Source organism: Canis lupus, chromosome 24 (genome assembly GCF_003254725.2).
Source record: "Canis lupus dingo isolate Sandy chromosome 24, ASM325472v2, whole genome shotgun sequence".
NCBI classification, from domain to species: domain Eukaryota; kingdom Metazoa; phylum Chordata; class Mammalia; order Carnivora; family Canidae; genus Canis; species Canis lupus.
This window is the reverse complement of record NC_064266.1, coordinates 43,798,371-43,822,407: the sequence shown is the minus strand read 5'-3', so window position 1 is coordinate 43,822,407 and position 24,037 is coordinate 43,798,371. Positions and strand designations below refer to the sequence as shown.

The 24,037-nt window shown below is 48.0% G+C and overlaps 1 protein-coding gene across 4 annotated transcripts; it reads right to left on the bottom strand.

Moving 5' to 3' along the window:
• Positions 1–32: 32 nt before the first annotated feature.
• Positions 33–12,652, bottom strand: NELFCD (negative elongation factor complex member C/D). 4 transcript variants are annotated; one of them, XM_025470549.3, is made up of 15 exons: positions 12,495–12,652; positions 8,902–9,017; positions 8,549–8,658; positions 7,381–7,490; positions 6,195–6,302; positions 5,086–5,238; positions 4,731–4,858; positions 3,882–4,047; positions 3,449–3,583; positions 2,895–3,034; positions 1,668–1,782; positions 1,246–1,341; positions 1,030–1,170; positions 568–697; positions 33–469 (listed from the first exon to the last, which is right to left on the bottom strand). In XM_025470549.3, the coding sequence occupies exons 1-15, from the start codon at positions 12,612–12,614 to the stop codon at positions 435–437; spliced, it is 1,803 nt and encodes a 600-aa protein (XP_025326334.1). In that variant the 5' UTR covers positions 12,615–12,652; the 3' UTR covers positions 33–434. The 4 variants fall into 4 exon arrangements, 3 of the variants coding, with proteins under 3 accessions (XP_025326334.1, XP_025326332.1, XP_025326333.1); XM_025470547.3 differs by having other exon boundaries at positions 4,731–4,861; positions 12,495–12,651; XM_025470548.3 differs by having other exon boundaries at positions 4,731–4,861; positions 8,902–9,014; positions 12,495–12,638.
• Positions 12,653–24,037: the final 11,385 nt, after the last annotated feature.

Here is a 24,037-nt window from a genome sequence, read left to right as displayed (position 1 = left end):
AGAAAACCACCACCAGCATCAACACCTGCCAATCCAGCAGAAAGGTTTTTAAATTTATTCTTGGAAAATTAAAACAATGACAATAAAATATCACCAACCGGGCTCTTGTAAGAAAAGTCACCTTGGAAGGTGGTTCACCTACAAGTCTCAGGTTCTGAGCTCCCCGCCTGTGTGTGTGTGTGGGTGGGGGAGAACCCAGATCCTGTGCTGGGGGATGGAGGAGGGGGGGAGGACATGGCCACAGGGTGCAGGGCAGCCCGGACTCCGAGGAGATGGACACATGGTAGCTGCACTAGCGGCGCTACCCACAGCCCCTCCTCCCACCAGAGCCCAAGTCCCAGGACGCTGACGGGGCCTCTTCAAGCAGGAGCTTCTGGGAGGGCTTTCCCACAGCTGGTCTCTGGAATGTTCTGTGTCAGCTCTGACGGATGCTCTCAGTTCACCAGGATGAAGTTGGACTTGCAGTGAGCTTTTACAACAAGGAAAATCGGCCGCGGGTTAGAAACAGGAGGTGACTGATGACGCTTAAGGTTGTAGCAGAGGGAGGGGCATGTGCATCAATCCTACCTATAAATTCCGTCACAGGGTCATGTTCTCCTTCTGTTTTAATGGTGCCAGCGATGCTGTCATTTTCCAAGATGGGGAGGAAAAGCTGCACAAAATCAGACGTGTACGGAGGAGCAATGACATCTAGTACCTGGGGGAGAGAAGACCAGGTCACTCCCCGCACAGCCTGCGGGCGGCATCCCACCAACATGTGACGAGATGGCAATCAGTTTGGAGAACCCTCCCTCCCCCTCCCCGTGACCACACGCGTCTCCAACACTAAGACACCCAGGTGGTTATGTAGGTAAAACACAGAATATGGCTCCTGCAGCAGGGAGGTGCTTGGGAAACTAATCATTGCCGTCACCGCGATTATCAGAAAGCACAGTTCTCAGGGTTAGGTACAAACTGAACTAAACTTAAGCCAAAAGGCACCACTAGTGTTAAGAGTATGAAACATGAAACAAATGGTGTATTGCTGACCTCGGTTACAAAATAGCGAATGAGTGAAATGTCAGTGTCCAGCTTCTCCAGACACTTTCGGATGTAACTGACAACAGGAAGTACATAACCTCGACTCAGCAGGTGAACCATCCTGTCCAACAGGGTCTTCTTCAACTCGAGCTGTGGGGGGGGAGCAGACCTGTTACAGCGGGTCCTCCCCACCAGCCTCCACAACCCCATGGGCCACCTGCTCACCTGCTCCATCACGTCCAGCTGGGAGTGCTCAGTCTCAAAAAGCTTAACCAGCAGCTGCAGGACCTGGGGGTGCAGGAGCTGGTGGCAGGTGCTGATCTACAAACATGCCAGAGGGAGCCGCACTGAGCACAGCTGGATCTCTGGGCTCACCGCGGTGCAGAGGACCGCCATCACGGTCACAGGTCGCCGACGATGGCAGTCCTCAGCACTTAGCCCTTCAGCTTCTGTGCCATTCCTCAGCCTTTGAAAAACACTTGCTAAAAGTTGGAAGTCTATGGAGCCAACAAAACTAGTTCTTAAAAGGAACATCCTCACTGAGGATAGAAAGTAACCAGCCCTGTACAGAGAAGCTCCTGCCGCGGGTGACGGCTGTCCTGGCAGGACAGATGAGCAGCGCCATCCGTGCCCCGAGGCCCTCCTACCTCGTCCAGCAAGGCCAGGTGCACGGGGGTGTGGTCGGTCTGCAGCTGGAAGTACCTCGGCTCCGACACAGTCCAGTCCACCCACTTCAGCACACCCATTGCCACCACCGGAAACCTGCACGTAAGAGTAAGGCGCAGTGCTTCCTTTACATGAAGCTAACAAAACACTGCACTAAACGGTTCGGAAGGTTTAAAAAGCCACCGCTGCTCCACCTATCCCAGCAAGTCACTCCCAACATGCTCTGCCAGGGAGATGCTTGCCTGTGAGACAGTCTGAGGAGGCCAGCATCCGTTCCACGTGTTGTACAAGAACCCAGACTCCGTGGCTGGCCTACCTGAAACTACTTCGTTGGTTTAGAAGGACAAGATCACGATGCAGAACACTCAGGGAGCCTAGACTGGCTGACGTCCTATTTAGCAAGCCCCTTCCTTGTCCTGAGTGCAAATTAACAGGGGAGAGACTGGAACGCCCAAGATCGCCTGCCTGTAAGCTTTCTTAACGGACGTGTGTGTTCATACCACAGCTATGGTCACAAGTCATTTCCATCTAAGCAATACCCTGTCAGCCTGACGTGTACTGGAAAGAGACCCTTTCCTTCAAAGCAGCTTTTGAAATTCTGGTTGCTCTTCCTTTTTCTTGGGCTTATTTATGAACAGATTTCTGGCAGGTAAGCGCCTGCAAATTACTCATGCTGCTGAAAGTTTAAAGTTCTCTACATACATTTTAGATGTGGGTGTTTTGTTTTGTTTACTCATGAGAGACACAGACAGAGAGAGGCAGAGACATGGGCAGAGGGAGAAGTAGGCTCCCTGCGGGGAGCCTGATGTGGGACTCGATCCCGGGGTCACAGGATCATGCCCTGAGCCCAGGGCAGACGCTCAACCACCCAGGCATCCCTCTATATACATTTTAGAAAGAAAACATAAACTCAGTATCTCTGAAGCTTTTGTTATGTATTTTTTTACCTTTTTTTCCCTTAAACATTCTATTTATTTGAGAGTGAGCGAGAGCATAAGCATGGGCAAGGGGCAGAGGGAGAGGGAAAAGCAGGCTCCCCGCTGAGTAGAGAGCCTGATGCGGGGCTGGTCCCAGACTCTGGGATCATGAGCTGAGCCGAAGGCAGACATCTAACCAACTGAGCCACCTAGGTGACCCTATTTTTTTTGTTTGTTTTTTGGCTTTTAATAAAATAACTCAGAAAGATTAAGTAGCTTTCTTTGGCTCACCTGATACACTGATAAAGTGTGCTCAGCTCTGCCACTAGTTCAGAGGCCCCTTTGTTCTCGTTACAGCACAAGTTGTGCACGGTCTCCACGGCTTTTGACGTTGACTTCAGTTCGTCCTTGTTGATGCCCACACGCTTGTTCTGAGCACATACATATACACACACGTCTGTGAATCCCGACAGCGTGTGCGGCCTTGCAGGGTGGGGGTGATCTGCTACCGGCCACCCCTCCCTGCAAACCCTCCCCATCCCTGGGACTCAGCTAGCACCACCCCCAGTCAGACAGCTTGCAGAAACCAGCCAGTGAGACTGGGCCTGGTGCTGAGAGAGACCTGTTTGGTTTCTCTAGCTGCACTTTCAATTCCAGTTTGAAGAAGTATACACAGACCCCCATGCACATTTCCTTGAGAGATTTAGCATGCATGAACACTAGAAAAGGTATTTTTGACACTAGTTGGGCTCATGACTTCTTGCAGCTAAAATTCCCAAATACTACCAGAAAGAGGAGGTTCCCTGTCTGCCTAAAAGCCCACGAATTCTCAGAACGGGGAGTACCTTCTTCCAGGTTTCAACCACGCTTGCTGCGTAGGCCAAGATATGAATGTATTTGTGCTTGTGGTCCTGGTTGATTCTGGCCCCCGGTTTAAAGAGCGACTGCATGAACAGGTCCAGGAAGGCCGGCACCCGGATCTGAGGAGACGCAGAGCATCATGGGAAAGGAATGCACAGAAGGGATGTCAGGAAGGCCCACATACTCTTAGGGCAGGAGCGAGGGCATGCCCACTCACATCCGCCCTCCAGCGCTCAGCCCGGCAGATGTCCCAGTGTGTGTGAGGGCTGAGGACAGGATGAGAAAGAGGAGAAGGCCAGAAACATTGCAACACAGATCTGTACTCAGTGACTTCAGAGAAACACAGTCTTTTGAAAATAACCCTTCTCATCAGCATGGAGGGTGTCCTGCCTTATTAGCAAAATGAAAGCAACTTACGAGTTCAACAGGAGGTGGGTCCATGCTTGTGAACATCTTGAACAGGACTGTGATGTCGGCCGGATTCAGGGCTCCTTTGGACAGCATAGCCCCAAGGGCCTGACAAGCCCTGGGGTAGGAGGCAGCGGTGCCCAGGGCTAATGTGATCTGACTGGCATCATGACCCCTTGATGAAAAAAAGCATATTTCCCATTGTTAAGAAGGTGGCACTCTGCCCTGTCCTCTCCTTCCTCCTCTGTCTCTCTCCTTCCTTTTTCAAACCTAACACTTGGGACTATCTGGGTCCCTTTGTTTTTCATATTACTGTCATTTGCTGGGACCCTGACAGATCCATGAAAACAGCATGTATAGCTAACTGGGAAAGAGTGACTGGATGCGGCTTGCAGACTTTCCAAAAGGAGCCACACACTTTTAATGTATTATTAAGATTCCATTAGTGGAGAAGAATGCTCACAAGGGCTCATTTTGTTCTGTATGATATGGACGATGACACAACAACTAGACTATGGGGTACTGTTTCAGAACTACTATTATTTGCTATTGACGAGTCCTAATACATGAAAATATAGGTTCACAAATACTTGAACAATAATCAATTACTTTACAAAATACTCATCAAAGCCAAACTTCAGAAAGCAAGCTCTCTAATTTAAAATTACCCTGACTTTTTTCCCAGCTCTACTAGGTAAAAGGAAGTTATCTGCCAAAACGGGAGGACCTAGAGTCTCTGGTTGTGGAGAAAGGGCCAAGGAAGTGGGGAGAGAATTTCGCAGAGAGAACCTCATTAGGACTAGGGCAAGTAAAAAAAAAAAAACAAAAAAAAACACACAAAAAAAAACCGCCTCTCACTTCTCCTGGGCAAAGCGCTGCACTTCCTGAGCAATCCTGCGCACGGCAGAGCCGCCTTGCTCTTCTTGGGCCAGCACAGACATCATGGCCTGGGCAAACAGGTACGTGTGCTCCCCGTGGCACACCATCTTCTGAAAAATTGCACGGGGAGAGAGTTTGGGGTTTCAAGATGGCAACAATGACAAGTGTTGACAAAAAGAGCCAGACCCTCACTCTTTTCTGCATGCAAGTTATTATGCTGGAACAGGCCTTCTGACCTGGATATTATCTACATGGAAGAAGCATTTCAAGTTTGAATATGCACAACCTAAAGCAGCTTCCTTCTAATCTGAGACATTCAAAATAAAGAACTTACAGCAAACTCAGGGAGATTTTTTTCCAGGTTTTCCTCTCCTCCATCCAAAATCGTAGCTAAAGAGGTACGGAGTACTCTAGAAAACACTTCCAACTGCTGGCAGGCTGTGGACACGCTGGTAATCTCCCCTTGGTACCCTGCATCAGAAATAAGCTACAATACAAACACAAGAAACCAGACAAAGTGTCAACAGGTGGTAACCACACATTTCATAGAAAGTTGGCTTGTCATCAGTGTTTGTAGTAAGGTGGGACAAGCAAACACTGGTCTCAGGTCTCAAACCTTTATTCTGATCCCTGCCTTGCCACTAACTAGGTCTGTGGCCCAGGCTAACCATCCCATCTTGGTTTCTTCATGTGTCACATGAAAGAGACAAACCAGACATTCTTTTTTTTTTTTTTTTTTTTTTTAAAGTAACCTCTGTGCCCAACGTGGGGCTTGAACTCATGACCCCGAGATCAAGAGTCGCATGCTCCAACTGAGCCAGCCAGGCGCCCCAAACCAGGAATCTTAAAGATTCCTCTCAGCACACAACAAATTCTATAAATATGTTCTTGCCAAATTCTAAAACATAGTTCATGTTGATCCAAAAACACAGATATGGGGGCGCCTGACTGGCTCAGTCAGTGGAGCATGTGACTCTTGATCTTGGGGTTATAAGTTTGAGCCCCACACTGGGTGTGGAGATTACTTAAAAATAAAATCTTTTAAAATTTTAAAAAATGTTTTGACGATTTTGTTTATTTGACAGAGAGAGAAAGAGCATGAGCAAGGAGAACAGTAGGGAGAAAGAGAAGCAGTCTCCCCACTGAGCGGGGTGCCTGACATGGGGCTTGATCCCAGGACCCTGGGATCATGACCTGAGCCAAAGGCAGATGCTTCACCGAATGGGCCACCCAGGCACCCCTAAAATAAAATCATAAAAAAAAGCCCCACAGATACATATTCTATGCTTTTCTTTCCTATTGTTCAGACTTAGTGAAGCGATGGAGACCTTTACCAAAAAGCAAATATGACCTTGCAGAAGAAAGACCACCTCTCAACCAACCCAAAATAACTCTTGCTCATTAACACTTTTATCTTTTCTGTGACTCTAATACTCTTCCTACCTTAACAGTGAAGTTAAGCATCAAACAGTCTGGATGGGCTTCAGCCAGTTTATAAAAAAGATCTCTCCACGTGGTGTGTGCAATCATTTGTTCAAGCCAAGCTGGGGTCTGCCAATAAACAAACAGACGGCAAGATAAAAGGCCTAGCTCGAGCTTAAGTGAAGATGATATTGTATAAACAATCACTGGATATTCCAGCTGGAAGAGTCCCGGAGAGCATCTAACTCCAGCCCAGAGTCCCAGCAGAGGAAGCTGACCCGGAGTTGGTGGTGCCACACGGGTGGCTGAGTGGCAGTGCCGAAGCCCTGAAGGCCCACTCAGAGCTTCTGGAAGACTCAACCACACACAAGAGCATATTGGAAGGCGCTTCTGGGAGACACGCGAGAATCTAGGCAAGCACGTGGAGTGGGGCTGTGGCACACACACAAATAATGCCCATTCCATCAGCTGCGTGCCCTCAGCAGGAGAAAAAGGCCATTGGACAGCACAGTGGTTTAGTCCATCACCATGGGGGGTGGCTCCCCTCCTGTTGACTGATAGACCCAAGGGCCGACTCTGAGTCTACCTCCCATTTGTGCCAAGGCCAGGCTTCCCACTGGATACCCCCAGCCACCAAATGAGGGCGGCAGGGCTCCTCAGGCAGGCCTGCCCCAGGAGACATGGGGCTCAGTGACAGGCAACTGTGGCTTGAAGATGCCTCGACTCTGCAGAAACTTTCTGAAAACTGCACTATCACCTAGGGCTCTTCATCTCCAACCTTCCTTGCCTCCGTCCTGCCTTAGGGGCCACATGTGCATCACGACTCTCTGGGCCCTGCCGGTCTTCTCACAGGCATGTCCGCCATCCTCTCCCGCACAGAGAATCCCATCTTGGCATCTGCTTCCTAGGGCGCCCAGACGACTAGAGCACTCCACTCACAGAGCCTGCGCTCCAGAGTCAGCAGGAAACGGGAGGTGTGAGCCTGCTATTCCTCTTCCCAGCTGTGCACCTCTCGGCACGCAAGAGCTGACTACACCACACGGAACATTTAAAGGGCAGTTCTGACTTGATGCAACTCGTCCCACATCCTGATTTTAGGACCGAACTCTTTACATCACTCGCACAACACCCCACATTCCCACTATTCATGTGGAGGGAACAAAAGATCCTAGGACCCGGTATTAGAGACAGAAGACAGACATCTCACCTCTCCTTCTTCAGTAAAAATAGAATCTGCTTTGCGAGGATCGAAATGTTTGATCAGTAAACTCTTCAAATGATTTTCCACAGTTTCCTGAACCTGTACTGGCTCAACACCTGAAAGAAAATGAAAACAGGCAGATGGGAACAAGCGAACCCTCAACAAGTTGTAGGAAATGCAGACAGGACCAGAGTCCACATGTGAACCAGAGACCACAGAATTGCTTCTGACCGCTTGGAATTTGGGACTTCTCATAAAAATTACCATTTATTTCCATTTATTTATTACCATTTATTTTATTTTATCTTTTAAAGGAATTTTTTTTTTAATTTTTATTTATGATAGTCACACACACACACAGAGAGAGGCAGAGACATAGGCAGAGGGAGAAGCAGGCTCCAGGCACCAGGAGCCCAATGTGGGATTCGATCCCGGGTCTCCAGGATCGCGCCCTGGGCCAAAGGCAGGCGCCAAACCGCTGCGCCACCCAGGGATCCCGATATTTATTACCATTTATATTCAGGGGTAAGACTCTAAATGGAGCTCAGGGCAGAACGCACAAGGATGTCTGCCTACTTGCAAAGGACAGTGGCATCTCGGAAGGCCCAGTTAGGACAAGGAGAAACTGCCACCATGAACAGGCAGGAAGATGGAAAAACATACTGACTGGGTGGAAGAGAGCAGATGCCAGTGACGAGAGGCACACTGTCTCTAAGTGCTGTGGTAGCAATGAACCTGCTGCCTTCTGGGCAGCGCCCGCTCCATCATGTCATCCATACCCAGCTCAGTGGACTTACAGGCTCTACTTTGATCATGTTAGCTAAAAGCCATAATCATGCCCAGTCCTAAATTATCCATCAATTACTTCTTGCTATAAGAGATCTCTTAAAAATGTCACATTGAACATATACTATATAATCCTATAATTCTACAACAGGTTAGGGCAAACAGCTCAATAAGAATCACATTTGCAGGCTATCTGTAAACCTCAATTATTGAATCAAAGATAAGAATCAAGCAGATGAAGATGGGTAAGAAGTTTAGTTCCTACTTAGAGAAGTCTTAAAAACCAGGAAAAACAAACAAGACCTTTCCAATTTATCAGAATTATAAAGATCCAAAGGTCTATTTAAAAGGTGGGAGGAGGGGGAGTGACAAGCCACCCACAAAGCACCTGTCTGAATGAGCCACTCAGCCAGCAGGTTGACAGTCTGGGCCACGGCAGTGTAGTTTTCAGATAAGAGCTGGATAACATTCTCCGGAGAACCACCTGCCTGAAAATACCTAGAAAAAGTAACAGAAAAGCTATGGCACACAAATGAATATAGACAGGCATCCATCAATGCCTATCCATCAATGACAGGATAGCTAGGATATTAAGGTTTTTAAAGGGAAGCGGGGCACTAGAAGCCTCCCATTCCAAAACCACATTATTCTCACTTTTGCAGACCATCCTCTGGATCCATTACAAACTACCTCTAAGTTACCCCCAGCCTCCTCCAAATACAAATGACTTTTCTCACACACCTCTTCAGAGTGTTAAAGATGGAGGGCTCCATTATATAATCCCGGGTAGAAAACTTATGTAGGCATTCTTGCTGGACCTCTGCGTCATCTTCTCCCTCTCCATAATCATCCTCCTGCTGGGGATAAAAAGAGCCACGCTATTTTTTCATTAATAGAAGTATCCTGTAATCTTACCTTAAATCTGTATGACCCTGTCCTTTCCCAAAGTGTCCCCCACACATTGTTTCCTTGACTTTCATAAGTCTCATGAAGTGGGCTGGGCAAGTAATGGGTGGCTAAGAAAATGGAATCCAGCACCTAGCAAGTGGGCTTGTATCGTGCCTCCACTGTGGCACACTAGGCTCTCAGCGTGGCCATTGCCTCCTCTAGTAAAGATAACAATAGTGACTGCTCCATCTGTCTGTTGTAAGGACTCTGTAATCTAATTTCTGGAAGAACCAAGCAGAGTACCTGTCAGTTAATAAGAGTTCAATAGATACTAGTTATTATTGTTTTCATAACTACTATTTCATATGTGCCATTTAATGCTTTCCTCCAACATAGACTGATGCAGTGACTCCTGAAAGCACAAGCTATCAATATGCTGTTAACAAGTGACGATCACGGACTTGTCTTAAATCAGCAGGCCTGGCTAGATACTAGTCCCTGTGCTGGGTGGAAACGACCTTGGGCAAGTCACTGAATCCAAGAACACAGCAGGATGATGATGTGATGACATTAACGTCTGTCCAGCGTGAATGCTGTCATCCCAGCTAACAAGCAGATGCTTTAAGTGCTTACTCTAACTGAGCCCTGTACTTGTCACCAGGAAACCTAGGGCATATGACAAGATAATGGCTTTTTCTGCCGAAGGACTTCACAAACTAGGAGACCAACCTCCATGCAACTAACATGATGGGGTAAGACCTGAACCAGGAACCAGCAAACCATGGCTCAGGGCCAAATCCAGTCCTTCTGTTTTTGTAAATAAAGTTTTATTGGAGCCCAGCCATACCCATTAATTTTTTTTTTTTTCAATTGTACGTATGGTCTCTGGCTGCCTTCCCCCTGTAATGGGAGAGTGAAGCAGTTGTGACAGGGACCTGCAGGGCCTAACATGTTTACTATCTGGCCCTTTCCAGAAAAGCCTGCCTACTCCTGGTCTAGACTAACATTCTGCAGGCAGTGCTCTGGACACGGATTCCTTCTCTGGAGCCTGGGGCATCCTTCTCTCAGACCTTACTTGTGTGGCGAGCCTTAAGCAAGGCTGTGAGGGAAGGCTGGCCTTTACCCTGAGACTCATCCTTGTGTCTGTATTCTCGGGCTTCTGCCCTGGGCCCTGTTCTCTTCTACATCTTCTCTTGGGTAATGCCACCTCCCTGTTCATAAATCTAGAATTTAGCCTGGATCGCTCTCTTGGGCTCCAGGCTCGGAGTGTCAGCAGTCTACTCTCATTTCCATCCGGATGTCCACTAGTTCTCCAAACTCATTAGGTCCAAAACTGACCTCTAAACAGATCTTCCTGCAACCTATATTTTAGTAAAGAATTCCATCATCTACCTGTTACCCCAAACCCACAAAGCCAGGAGTCATCCTCAGGTTCTGCTCCCTCACCCCACCCCCACACTCCATCACAAAGACCCACCAATTCTGTCTCCCACATAGACATCCAATCTGGCCCTTCTTTCCATCTTCACCATTCCTTATTTTGTGAATTGCCTGCAGTAGCAATACGTCCCTAACGGCTCAGTTTCATTCCTTCTTTCAAGTGTCTTCCACAACGGATGCCACAATGGTCTTCGTAAACCACAAACCTGATATCTCTCTCTTGCTTAAAGTTTCCAGTCTCCGTCAGAGATCTCCCAGCTCCAGCACGACTCAACCTTTCACTCGTTCACCTGGCCAGTCTCCCCTCTTGCCAGTCCCCATTGACAAGCTGAAGCCAGACTAAACTACTTGCCTTTCAATGTGGCTCTTAGCCTCTACCATCTGGATTTAATATCACTGTAGCCTCTTTACACAACTTCCTGCCTCTCAAATCCAGTAACATGGCATCAAGTGAACAGAATGCGTCTCCCAAGTTGCCCTGCCACTGTCTTTCAAAATCCAGCTCACGTCGCCCCTTCAGTCACCTATCTTGACTTCCTCCTCTAAGAAGTGAACATCTGGTCCACCCTTCTCATCGCTGAGAGCCTATCAGGTCAGTGGGGTGAATTTGGATCATGATTAAAGTCGAGACTTTCATCTCCAGTCTCAACTCCGTAGCCCCCTGCCATTCCTCACTGCGTAAGACAGGGCCTTAAGCCGGACTATCAGGTTATGAAACGAGGGCACTGCTCTCGAGGGCCCTGCCATGTGCCTCAGTTGTAACACTCTGTGACTTGAAGGCTCAATGTGACCAGCACTAGGGCGTCGGGAACAAGATGCTCGAAGCCGTCACAAAGCTCGCGTGGGGAACACGTCGGGCGTCCAGCAGCTTGAGTGGAGACAAAACGACCTGGGCTGGAACACCTCATTCTTTCCTTGGCCAGTTCTGCAACCTTGAGCAGGTCACTGGCTCTTTTTGCTGCACTTTCCTCATTTACAAAATGAGATTAACACCCAAAAGTCTCACGAGTGGAAGGAGGTAACGAGGGGTGGGGGGAGGCACCGAAGGCAGCACAGGCTCTCGGAGCCTCCAAACACCCAAGTCCTTGTGCTACTGCAACCTGCCCCAAACTCTTCAACAAGTCAGGCTTGTCAGCAGCCATCACGGGCCTTCGGAGCTTGTTCCCTCCAAGGCCTCATGGCGCTGCGCCCACCCAGCGGCCCGCCACAGGGCTCCTTAGGGCTCCAGGAACACAGCCCCCAGCGGAACGTGGGTTCTGCATTTCCCCCACCGGACAGGGGTGCTCGTTAACGGGCAAGCCCCCCTCCAGGCCCGCCGCTGGGGTCTGGGGGGGGGACCTGGGAAGCCGCATCCTGAACACCCGCTTCAGGTTGAGCTTCCAGGCCACAGCGGCGGGGCGGGGGTCCCCAGGTCTGCTTTTCCCGCCAGGGACGCCCCCGCCCAGCCTCCACACCGGCCCCTCAAGGCCACCGAGGGGAGCCCCAGGTTGGCCCGGGTCGGCCCCAAGCGCTGAAAAGAAAAGTACGGTGTGCAAACATGCAGGAAAGCCCCGAGTTCCGCTTTCCGCCTCAATGATGCTGCTGGCTTGGGACTTCTTAAGGACTTGGGTGGTTCACACTTGGGGCTCTGAGCTCGGTCCTCCTCCGCGTCTGCACCGGCCCCGCGTCGGGGCCCCGGAAGGGCCGGGGCGGGGCGCGGGGTGACCCCGGGGAGGGGTCGGCGGGGCCGCTCGGGTCCCCAGGGCGGCCGGCACCTGCGCGGCCCAGACCCCAGGGAGGAGCCGCCCGGCCCGGCCCCCGCCCGGCCCCCGCCCGGCCGGGGTGTGCAGGGGGGCCCCGGGGGCGCGGGGGGCGCGCTCCGGGGCGGGAGGGGGCGGGGCACGCTGTGCTTGGACACACGGCGACCGCGGGGCCGGGCGCGGCGGGGGCGGGGGCGGGGGCGGGGCCGGCCCGCCGGCGACGGAGACCAACAGTCCTCGTCGGGGGCGCCCGGCGCCCCCCCTCACCTGGCCACCGTCCGCCTCGTCGCCCCATTCGGCCGCGCTCCCGAAGTAGTCCTCGTCCATGATGGCGCCCGGCGCGGCCCCCGCCATCCTTTCCCGTGAGCGCGCGCGAGCAGGGCGCATGCGCACGGCGGGGGGCGGGCGAGCGCACGCGCGGTCCCGCGGCCCCGCCCCCTCCGCGGCCGCGCGCCTGGAGCCGGGGAAGGGGCGGGGCACAGCTCAGTCGTGGCTCCAGGCGCCCGGGGCCCGGCGGGAACCGGCGGGGGCGGGGCCTGGGCGAGGGGCGGGGCCTGGGCGGGGGCGGGGCCCTGCGGGGGGCGGGGCTCAGAGGGTAGCGGCGCGCTCCTGGCTCCCCGCCCCCGGGAGGACCCCACCCCCGCCTGGGGGGGTCCCAGGGGTCTCAGCTTGGGATAAGTTTAAACTTGGGGGGATCCCTGGGTGGCTCAGCGCTTTAGCCTTTAGCCCAGAGCGTGATCCTGGAGTCCTGGGATCGAGTCCCACGTCGGGCTCCCTGCATGGAGCCTGCTTCTCCCTCCTCCTGTGTCTCTGCCTCTCTCTCTATGTCTATCATGAATAAATAAATAAAAATCTTAAAAAAAAAAAAAAGAGTTTAAACTCAGACTCCCTCTTTACCCGGGTTCGGGTCTCCGCCCCGCTCTTTCTTCCCCGTTGGAGCATCAGTTTTCTCAACTGACAACTGGGCACAAGAGCAGGGCTGACTTAGGGGGAAAAGTGTCTAGGGCCCACGAAAAAGTTTTCATTTCTTTATCAATCAGAATATCAATGAGTATTATAATAATGACACCAGCCTGGGGTATATTTGTACAAATCTAATTGGTATAAACAACTGATGCTGTGTAATATATGATTTTAAATATCTCTTTATGGAAGAAGGGCCCACGAAGGCAAACGTGCTCTCCAGGGTCATCATGCAGCCCTGGAGAAGAGGGCCTACCTCGTGGGGGTAGCTGTTAAGGGTACCCGAGATGATGCTTTTTAAGCCCGCTGCATGGCTCCCTGTGCGTAGTAGGAGGCAGAAAAGTGATGGATTGATGATCCTCGGGGGAAAATTTGAGCAGGGATGCTAACACCATCAGACCTGGATGCTTGGAGACAGCCGGTCACCGGGAAGGATAAACATTAGAGACAGGAGCTCTAGGATATTGGTGATAGCGACCATTTCCAGAGTGTTTACCAGGAACTGTGATTTCATTCATTCCTTCTCTCAACCATGCATCTCCTGTTTATGGAGTGCCCCCCATCATGTGGCCCTGTGCTACTCCTGCAGCTCACTGGTGAGCAAATTGAACATGATCTTTGTCCTGGAGGAGCCTACATTCTACCGAGGGAGCTGACCAGGAAACAAAGAAAAGTCATGACAGAGGGGTGACAAGTGCTAGTGTTCTGTGATACTAGGAGAGATGCCAGCATTGGACCATCACACAAGGCTTCTTTGTGAAACTTATATTTGAGCTGAGAATCATATGACCAAAAGGAGTCAAGCAAACTTGGGCCAAGGAGAAAGCATTTTAACAGCCAGTGCTTGCCATGTGTCCTGGGAACACAAAGACCGTTGACACGGCACCTGGCAAAGCCAGGGAGAAGCCTGGATGAAGTGGGCAAGGCAGGGAGGGCCAGATGTTGGTAGGCTGTTTGGTTTTGGACTGAGGGCTGAGTGGGAGGATTTTGTGCAGTAACATGTGCAGAGCACGGAGCATGGAGCTCACACACAATTAGTCCTCAGTATTAGTTACTATGATGAGGATGAAATGTTTGGGGGTCTTTTGGTTTGCTTGCTTTGAGGCGGGATGACTGTATCTCGGTTTTCGAAGCTGAGTCCCATACCTAGGACTGGAGGCTTCATGGAGAGGAGCATGGAGGTGGCAAAGCAAGTTAAGAGACCTCAGTGGGAGTTATCCCAGAGACTGAGAAGGGATCAGGGTGGCTGCTATGAAACTGTCCCCAGGATGTGGCAGCTTGACACTTTTGGGGGGCCGAGGAGCGGGCCCGGGGTGATGGTGCTGAGGCTACTAGCCTGTGCATATGGGGTGGCACACCATGGAGACAGGGAGCCCAGGACGAGGACCATACTCATTGCACAATAAGTTCAAATTGGGATGTGCGGAACTGGAGGTGCCACCAGAACACCCATGAGGAGGTGTCTGTCAGGTGGCTGGAGGTGGAAGTGTGCAGCTCTGGATTCCATGAATCAAGCTGTAGCTTCTATTCACAAGATTAAAGTGTATTAAGTTAATGAGTGCCCCTGCTGTTGGCTTGTTTCAGGTTCATTTTCATTTGCTTTCTGAAAATGTTGCAAAGAATGGATGGCTGTTAAACTCCTGCTACCTCCCCTCTTGGATTTTTTTTTTTTAAATAGTGCCTGACTTGAAAGCAGGCAAATTAATATATGTATAACTAATTACTCCTACAGAATCAGGGATTATTTAACTCACCTCTCGTTCAACCTCAATAGGTTACTCATTATTAAGTGGATTAACAAACAACCGTTAATGAAAGCATCACGTTCAGTCTATAAGTCGCAATGATTTAGAATAATTGAGTCTGTAGGTCTTGCCTCCCGAGATATTGTTGGCCTGTTGTTTTTTGAAAAGCCTTATCTAAAACGTCCAAATTAGCTTGCATTACTTAAAGTAAATAAAGTCATTGAAGATATTTTCCGGTGCAGGGACGCCTGGGTGGCTCAGCGGTTGAGCATCTGCCTTTGGCTCAGGGTGTGATCCCTGAGTCCAGCGATCGAATCCCACATCGTGTTCCTTCGAGGAGCCTGCTTCTCCCTTTGCCTATGACTTTGCCTCTCAGTCCGTGTCTCTCATGAATAAATAAGTAAAATCTTAAAAAAAAAAAAAAAGATATTTTCTGATTTAAGAGAAATTCTGGTGGAGAACTTCCTTGGAAAGGAGAAGTTGGTTTTGCTTAATGCATTCAAGAAGTATTTAGTGAGGGCCTACTTGGTGTTCTGTGCTGCCACGTGGTTATAAACCACAGACACAGCCTCTCCAGTGCTAATGGCAGGAAAAGAAAAAGAAAAAAGAAAAAAAAGAAAAGAAAAGAAAAGAAAAAAAAGAAAAGAAAAGAAAAGGAAAGAAAAGCCTCTTGGGATGATTGTGTGGAGGGGAGGGGGTTCAAGGAGAGGTCAAGGAAGGCCTTTCTGGGGAGGTTATGTTTAGGCCAATACTTCAGGCTGGAACCCAAGGACAGAGACAGTGGGGGACAGCAGGAAACAGGACCGGAGGTCAGACATGCAAAGTGGGGGTCAGGGAGGCAGGGGCCAGCTGGCCTGGAAACTCACAAGTGGTGTGGACTGTATCCCCACGTGACGGGTGACCAGGGAGAGCTTTGAAACACGAGTGATGGGATCCGATGGAGGGTTTCCCGGGGGTCATTCTGGCTGCCGGGGAGGAAGGAAGGGAAGGAGCAAAGGAGAGGTCTGGACTGGAGCTGGGATGCTGGTGGCAGGGGCAGGACGGGACGGTGGCTGAGGACCCGGGAGGCAGGCTTGCGGACGAAGTGACACATGTGCCAGAGCTGGCGGCCGGCTGGTGGTTGCTGGTGCAAGAGTAACTGGTAAATAGCTCCAACCTTCTAGAAATACTAGCCTTTCCCTGCATCCAAGGCAGCACACCCAGTTGTCCCCCTGCCTCCTCAGCTCTTCCTTCTCAGACTTCTCCCCCCTCTTGTTCCTCTGCTTGCTCGCTAGATCCTGCAGGTCCTCAGGGCCTGGGCTTGCATCCTCCTCTGCTTCCACCCTCGTCCTGGGGGAATCTCACTCATCACGCATCTTTGAACCATCTATATGCTGAGGACTCTCAAATTTGCATCTCCAGCCCCTGTGTCTTCTGTGACCGAACTGACCTTACTGTTCCTTGACCTTACCACTAGGTTTCCCTATGGGCATCTCCACATCTGCATGACCCCCCAAATGTGCTGTTTCTATAGTCTTCTTCTCGCTGGAAGTGGGACCATCAGCCCCACAGTTAGCAGTAGCAAACACCTGGAAGTCATCCTTAATTCTGTGGTGCCCCCTCCCCGCCCACCACAATGCTAAGTCAAATTCTGTCAGGTCCACCCTAAAAGCATACATCAAATCTATCCACTTCCGTCTACGCCAGCCCTCACTCAGACATCTGCAATAGCCTTGAACAAACCTGACTGCACCTGTCCTTACTCCATTACAGTTCATTCTCCAAACACCCATAAAGCTTTTTCTTTTTAAGTTTTGCTAAATCACTTTATGATAAAGAAAAAAAATCCAAAGATTGCAAAGCTCGCTCTATTTTTTTTGCTATAGTTTGTGTCCTTATGATGCTAATAAAACAGACATATACTCACCAAACTTCTGGATGCCAGGTTAAGTGCCAAGGTGGAGGACAAAGGTGGCCCAGGGGAGTATGCCATAAAGATGCTTTAATGTGAGGGTGAAGGTGGCGTGCTGGGAGACAAGTGTTGATGAGCTCTCAGAATTCAGAAGAGGAAGCTCTTATTATCTCTGGCTGGGATGGGACTGTTTCATGGTCCCATGATACTTGAAGGATTTGGATATGCTGAGATCAGAGGCAAGAGCATTTTAGGGAGAAGGAATGAGAAGGAAAGGCATGGGGAAGAAGAATGGCTCCTGGTTGATCCACGGGAAAGCAAAAGGGGCATTTGGGAGGCACAGCTGGAAAGTAGCGTGAGATCCTGGAAGATTCTAGCCCTCCACCTAGAGGGTACAGGCAGTGGAAAACTATAAAGGTTTTTGAGCAGGAAAATCCCATGGACAAACCTTCATATGATGAGACTAATCTGGCAGCTGTGCTTGTAATGACTTAGACGGTACAGTTTCCACTCCTTAATTTCCTTCTGCTTCTCCCAAGTGACTCATTTGCCATCACAAAGTTTTCTAGTACTCCTCTCTTCAAGAAGTGGCGCTTTTGCATCCCCCTGAGTGTGGGCTGAACTTAGCTGTTCCATTCTAATGAATTCAGTGGAGCAGGGGCACTGAGAGGCTTGGAGGGCCAGGTCATAGACACTGTGACTTCCATCTTGGTCACACTGTCTCTTGCATTATTTGCTTTGGAGAAAGACAGATGCCAGCTCATGGGCAATCCTCCAGAGAGATCCAGATGGTGAGGAATGTAGACCTCCTACAACAGTCAAGGATGTGAACTTGGAAGTGGATCTTGACCCGCAGTCCCAGGTGACAACTTGACTGCAACCTCACAAGAGAACTTGAATCAGAAGCACGAAGCTATATCACTTCTAAATTTCTGCCCTACAGAAACTATGAGATAATAAATATGTGCTGGGGGCACCTGGGTGGCTCAGTGGTTGAGCATCTGCCTTTGGTTCAGGTCGTGATCCCGGGGTCCTGGGATCGAGTCCTGCATCGGGCTCCCCACAGGAAGCCTACTTTTCCCTCTGCCTGAGTCTCTGCCTCTCTCTCTGTGCCTCATGAATAAATAAATACAATCTTTAATAAATAAATAAATAAGTGTTAAGCCAATAAATTTGGTGTAGTTTCTTATGAGCAATACTTAACTAATATAAGTACCCAGAGTGTTTTTTAAAATATAAACTACATTATATCCCTCCTCTGTGTGATACCTCTCAGTGGCTTCCTGTTTCACTTGAAAAAACAACAGCAATAACAACAAAAACATTCTCTCATACCTGGTGTGATGACAGAGTGAGGTCAACCAATTCTACCCTTAAAAAGCTAAACAAAACTGTCAAAAATGCCATCATAATTAGAAATTGGTTTAGGCATACAACAAACTGAGAAGGCTTATTAATGAAAATTACTAAGCTTCAGTTAAGAACAGTGTGAAATCAGTGACATTTTTGCCTGTGGATGCCCTTCTTTTTTTTTTTTAAGATTTTTATTTTTAAGTAATCTCTACATCCAATGTGAGGCTCGAATTCACAAGCCTGAGATCAAGAGTCTCATGCTCCACCGGCTGAGCCAGCCAGGTGCCCCAGGATGCTCTTACTCTGGAAAGCAACAAGGGAAAGACCAAAAGTGACAACGACAAGAAAGGAACAGAGAAAATCTCCAGAAACGATGACAAAAGAAGTGATAAAAGAATACTAAATACATATCTATCAATAATTACTCTGAATGTAAATGGACTAAATGTTCCCATCAAAAGACTTAGGGTGTCAGAATGGATTAAAAAAAAAAAAGACAAGGGACGCCTGGGTGGCTCACTGTTTGAGCATCTGTCTTTGGCTCAGGGTGTGGTCCTGGGGTCCTGGGATCAAGTCCCACATCGGGCTCCCCACAGAAAGCCTGCTTCTCCCTCTGCCTATGTCTTTGCCCGTCTGTGTCTCTCATGAATAAATAAATAAAATCTTTAAAAAAAGACAAATCTATGTGCTGCCTACAAGAGACTAATTTTATTTTATTATTTTTTAAGATTTTACTTATTTATTCATGAGAGACAGAGAGAGGCAGAGGGAGAATCAGGCTCCATGCAGGGAACCCAATGCAGGATTTGATCCTGGGTTTCCAGGATCACACCCTGAGCTGAAGGCGGCGCTAAACCCCTGAGCCACCCGGGCTGCCCAAGAGACTCATTTTAAACCTAAAGACACCTGCAGATGGAAAGCAAGGGGATGGAGAAGCATTTACCATGGAATGGACATCAGAAGAAAGCAATGAGAGAAATACAACTGACGACTGACGTCTCATCAGAAATAATGGAGACCAAAAGCAGTAGAATGACATACCCCAAATGTTGAAATAAAACAGTCAAGCAATAATTCTATAGTAGCAAATATAAATAAATAAATAAATAAATAAATAAAGGTGAAATAAGTACATTTGCTGGTAAACAAAAACTGAGAGAATTTTTTGCTAGTGGACCTGCCTTCCAAGAAATACTAAAGGGAGTTCTTCAAGTCGAAATTAACACTAGACAATAACTTGAACTCATGAGAAGATATGAAGAATAGCAGAAATAGTAAACATAAAATATTCTATAAATAGATTTCATCTCTTCTCTTGCCTTTTAAAAAATATAAGATTGGGCAAAGCAATCATTCTAACACTGTGTCGTTGGGTTTATAATGGCACAAAGGATGAGAAGGAAAATGAGGCATGCTTGGAGAAAGTTCCTGTATGTTACTGAAATTTAGTATTCTGAAGCAGATTGTGCTAAATTAAAATGCATGTTGTAATCCTTAGAGGAACCACTAATAGAATAACTCAAAAAAATAGTAGAAAAAATTAACCGACATATCAAAGTGATTCATGAAAATATCTTTAACATAAATAAGACAGCAAAGGAGAACAAAAGAGAGACATATGACAAATAGAAAACAAAGAGTAAAACGACAGGCATAAATCTAATCATATCAGCAATGTCCTTAAATGTGAATAGACTAAATAGTTCAAAAGACAGAGATTGTCGGAATGGTGGGGATGCCCGGGTGGCTCAGCGGTTTAGCTCCTGCCTTCCGCCCAGGGCGTCATCCTGGAGTCCTGGGATCGAGTCCCACATCGGGCTCCCTGCATGGAGCCTACCTCTCCCTCTGCCTCTGTCTCTGCCTCTCTCTCTGTGTGTCTCTCATGAATGAATAAATTAAAAAAAAAAAAACTTAAAAAAAAATAGAATGGGTGAAAAAGCAAGACCTAGCTGTAAGCGATCTATACACCATAGATTCAAAGACACAAATGAATTGAAAGCAGAGAGATAGAAGAAAAAAAGATATACCAAGCAAACAGTAACCATAAGAAAGCTGGAGTTTCTATATTAATATCGAACAAATAGGGGCACTTGGGTAGCTCAGTCGCTTAAGTGTCTGTCTTTGATTCAGGTCCTGGGATCCAGCCCCACCCTGGCACCCTGCTCAGTGGGGATCCTGCTTCTCCCTCTCCCTCTTCTTCTTCTCCCTCCCTCCCTCCCTGCCCCTCTCCCCTGCTTGTGCTCGCTCACTCTCTAAACAAAATCTTTAAAGATTATCAGACAAATAGACTTTAAGACGATCATAATGATAGTCAATATATGAGTTAAATGTCACAATTATAAATGTATGTGGACATTATCAACCTCTCTTGATTAACCCAAAGAAGAGAATGAAAGGTTGACTTAACCGAAAGGAAAAATAGACAATCCAATACTAATAGTTGAAGACTTCAATACCTCACTCTTGATCATTAATAAACAATGGAACAAAAAAATCAGCTAGGGTAAGATTGTAAAATGGTACAACAGCTATGGAAAACAATATGGCAGTCCCTTGAAAAATTAAAAACAGTATTACCACGTGACCCAACAATTCCATTTCTTTTTTATTTTTTTTATTTATTTTTATTTTTATTTTTATTTTTTTAAAATTTATTTATTCATGATAGTCACAGAGAGAGAGAGAGAGGCAGAGACACAGGCAGAGGGAGAAGCAGGCTCCATGCACCGGGAGCCCGACGTGGGATTCGATCCCGGGTCTCCAGGATCGCGCCCTGGGCCAAAGGCAGGCGCCAAACCGCTGCGCCACCCAGGGATCCCTCATTTCTTTTTTTAAAAGATATTATTTATTTATTTGAGAGAGAGGGAGGGAGAGCAAGAGAGCACACAAGCAGGGGGAGCAGGAGAAGCAGACTCCCCACTAGTAGGGAGCCTGACATGGGACTTGATCCGAGGACTCTGGGATCATGATCTGAGCCAAAGGCAGACGCTTAACCCACTGAGCCACCCAGGTACCCCCCAGAAATTCTATTTCTCTTTTTAAATTTTTAAAAAGATTTCATTTATTTATTCATGAGAGAGAGAGAGAGAGAGAGGCAGAGACACAGGCAGAGGGAGAAGCAGGCTCCAGGCAGGGAGCCCGACATGGGACTCGATCCCGGCACCCCAGGATCATGCCCTGGGCTGAAGGCGGCACTAAACCGCTGAGCCAGCCGGGCTGTCCAAGAAACTCTATTTCTGAGTATATTTCCAAAAGAACTGAAAGCAGGGTCTCAAAGAGATATTTGCATGCTCATGCTCACAGCAGCATTATTCACAATCCAAGAGATGGAAGTAACCCAAATGTCCACTGGAGGATGACCGAATAAACAAAATGTGGTATACACATACACCGGAATAGTATTCAGTCTTTAACGGGAAGGAAATGCCATCACATGCTACGACCATGAACCTGTGGACATTATGTTAAATGAAATGAGCCAGTCGCAAACAGGTAGATACTGTATGAGTCCACTTATATGAGGTATCTGGAATAACCAAATTCATAGAAACAAGAAGTAAAATGGTGGTTACGAGAGGCTAAGAGGAGTTGTTTTTAGTGAGTATGGTTTCAGTTTCGCAAAGTTGATAAAGTTCTGGAGATCTGTATCTCAACAATACAGACCGAATGAATATATGTAACATTATTAAACTGCACACTCAAAAATGGTTAAGATGGCAAATTTTATGTTATGTGCTGTTATCACAATTTTAAGAAGTCAACAGAGATATGGACGACTTGAAAAACACTATCAACCAACTTGACGTGACATTTATAGAAAACATCCAAAGGCTTAAGAATGCATTCTTGGGGTGCCTGGGTGGCTCAGTCGATTGAGTGTCTGGCTCTTGGTTTTAACAGCTCAGCTGGTGGTCTCATGGGTCACGGGATCAAGCCCCAAGTGAGCCTCTGCACTCATGAGGAGTCTCTCTCTCTCTCTCTCTCTCTCTCCCTCTGCCCTTCCTCCAGCACACACAGTCTCTCTCTCTCTTTCTCAAGTAAATAAATATATCTTTAAAAAAAATATTCTTTTCAAGAGCACATGGAATGTTCTCCAGGATAGACCATCAGCTGGACCACAAAACAAGACTCAAATTTTTAAAAATTAAAATCTTATGAAGTGACTTCTCTGGTCACTGGAGACCCACAACTGAAAGATACCTAGGAAAACATAAAATTTTTCAAAGTTAAACTTTTTTTTAAAAAGATTTTATTTATTTATTTATTCATGAGAGACACACAGAGAGGCAGAGACATAGGCAGAGGGAGAAACAGGCTCCCTGCAGGGACCTTGATGTAAGACTCCATCCCAGGACCCTGGGATCACGACCTGAGCCAAAGGCAGATGCTCAACCACTGAGCCACCCGGGTGTCCCTAAGCAACATTTCTAAATAACTTATGGATCAAAGAAGAAATCACAGGAGAAGTAAAAAAAGAAAATGAACTCTGAGGAGAATGAAAAGAAAAACACAACATAAAAAAAAAACAAAACACACACAACATAAGAAAGGGCACGGGCTGGAACTGAAGCAGTATTGATGGTGAAATTTATAGCTGTGAATGCCCATCTTGGAAAAGAGGGAAGGTCTCAAATCACTAACCTAGTCTCTCCCTCTTCAAGAAATTAGAAAAAGAACAAACTAAACCAAATCCAGCAGCATGTGAAAAGGACTGTAGACTACGAGCGAGTGGAATTTATTCCAGGGATGCAGGGTTGCTTTAATGTCTAAAGATGAATTAATTCATCTATCCTGGTGAATGGTCCCACCACTTCTGGCCAAGTACGAAACCTAAAAGTCCTGCCTGCAACTTGTCCCTTTTACCCCATTTTCAACACATCACCTAATACCTCTGACCTTGAATCCTTTTACTCTTCTCTTTTTTTTTTTCTTCTAAGGTTTTATTTATTTATTCATGAGAGACACAGAGAGAGGCAGAGACATAGGCCTAATATTACATATGCCCTGGGATCCGATCTGAGCCAAAGGCAGATGCTCAACCACTGACCCAGGTACCCCTGGGAATTTTGTTCTTGAGGCTACTTTCTCTGTCTTAGTTCTCTTACTGTCCCTGGTCTGCTAAGATTTCTCAGTGGCTTCACAGGCTTCACAGGCTTTGCATTCACCTGTGTTCTCTCAATTTGGCTTGAGATTCCATCTTTTCCTTGGTCTAGGTGACTTTTCCTCATCCTTCAGACCTCAACTCATCCATCGTTTCCCCAAGGCAGCCTTCCTGACTCCCCAGAAGAGGGCAGGGTCCCCCACTATATTTTGCTATAGACCAGTTGGTTCACTACCCGGTGGGGGGGAGCCAGGTACTTTCGCCCCCCAGGGGACATTTGGGGCAGTGTCTGGAGACCATTTTAGTTGTCACAACAGAAGGGTAGGGTGGGGTTTGATACTGGCATCTAGTGGATCAGGGCCGAGTGTGCTACTGGACATCCTCCAATGCACAGGACAGACCCTGCAATGAGAGAAAATTATCCATCCTCGTACCCAGAGTGCTGAGACTGAAACACCCTGTGGTTGCCCTATGTTCCTCTCCCCTGGAGTGCGTGTCTCCGTCTGTTACTGCACATTCATGGGTGCTTCTTTGGTGTCTGTCTCAGCTTGGCTGTGAGCTTCATGAGAGCCGCAGTTGTGATGGTGCTTGTTCATACAGGGTCCTCCAAGCCTGGCACTTCCCTGCATTCATTCACGGTCTAGATCCGAGGTTACTGGCAGTATCTATTCCTGTCCTTTTTTTTGTAAGAGCATCTTGATTTTCCTGTGGGCAACAAATTCTTCAGCATTTCACTTGTTTTTGGTGGGCCCATCTA

Coding starts and splice junctions, on each gene's coding strand:
- NELFCD (XM_025470547.3), bottom strand. CDS start 12,614: ATGCGCCCTGCTCGCGCGCGCTCACGGGAAAGGATGGCGGGGGCCGCG. Junction 6,303..7,380: donor TTTTTACTGAAGAAGGAGAG/GTGAGATGTCTG, acceptor GTTTATTGGCAG/ACCCCAGCTTGGCTTGAACA. Junction 1,783..2,894: donor ACACTTTATCAGTGTATCAG/GTGAGCCAAAGA, acceptor TCTTACGTGCAG/GTTTCCGGTGGTGGCAATGG.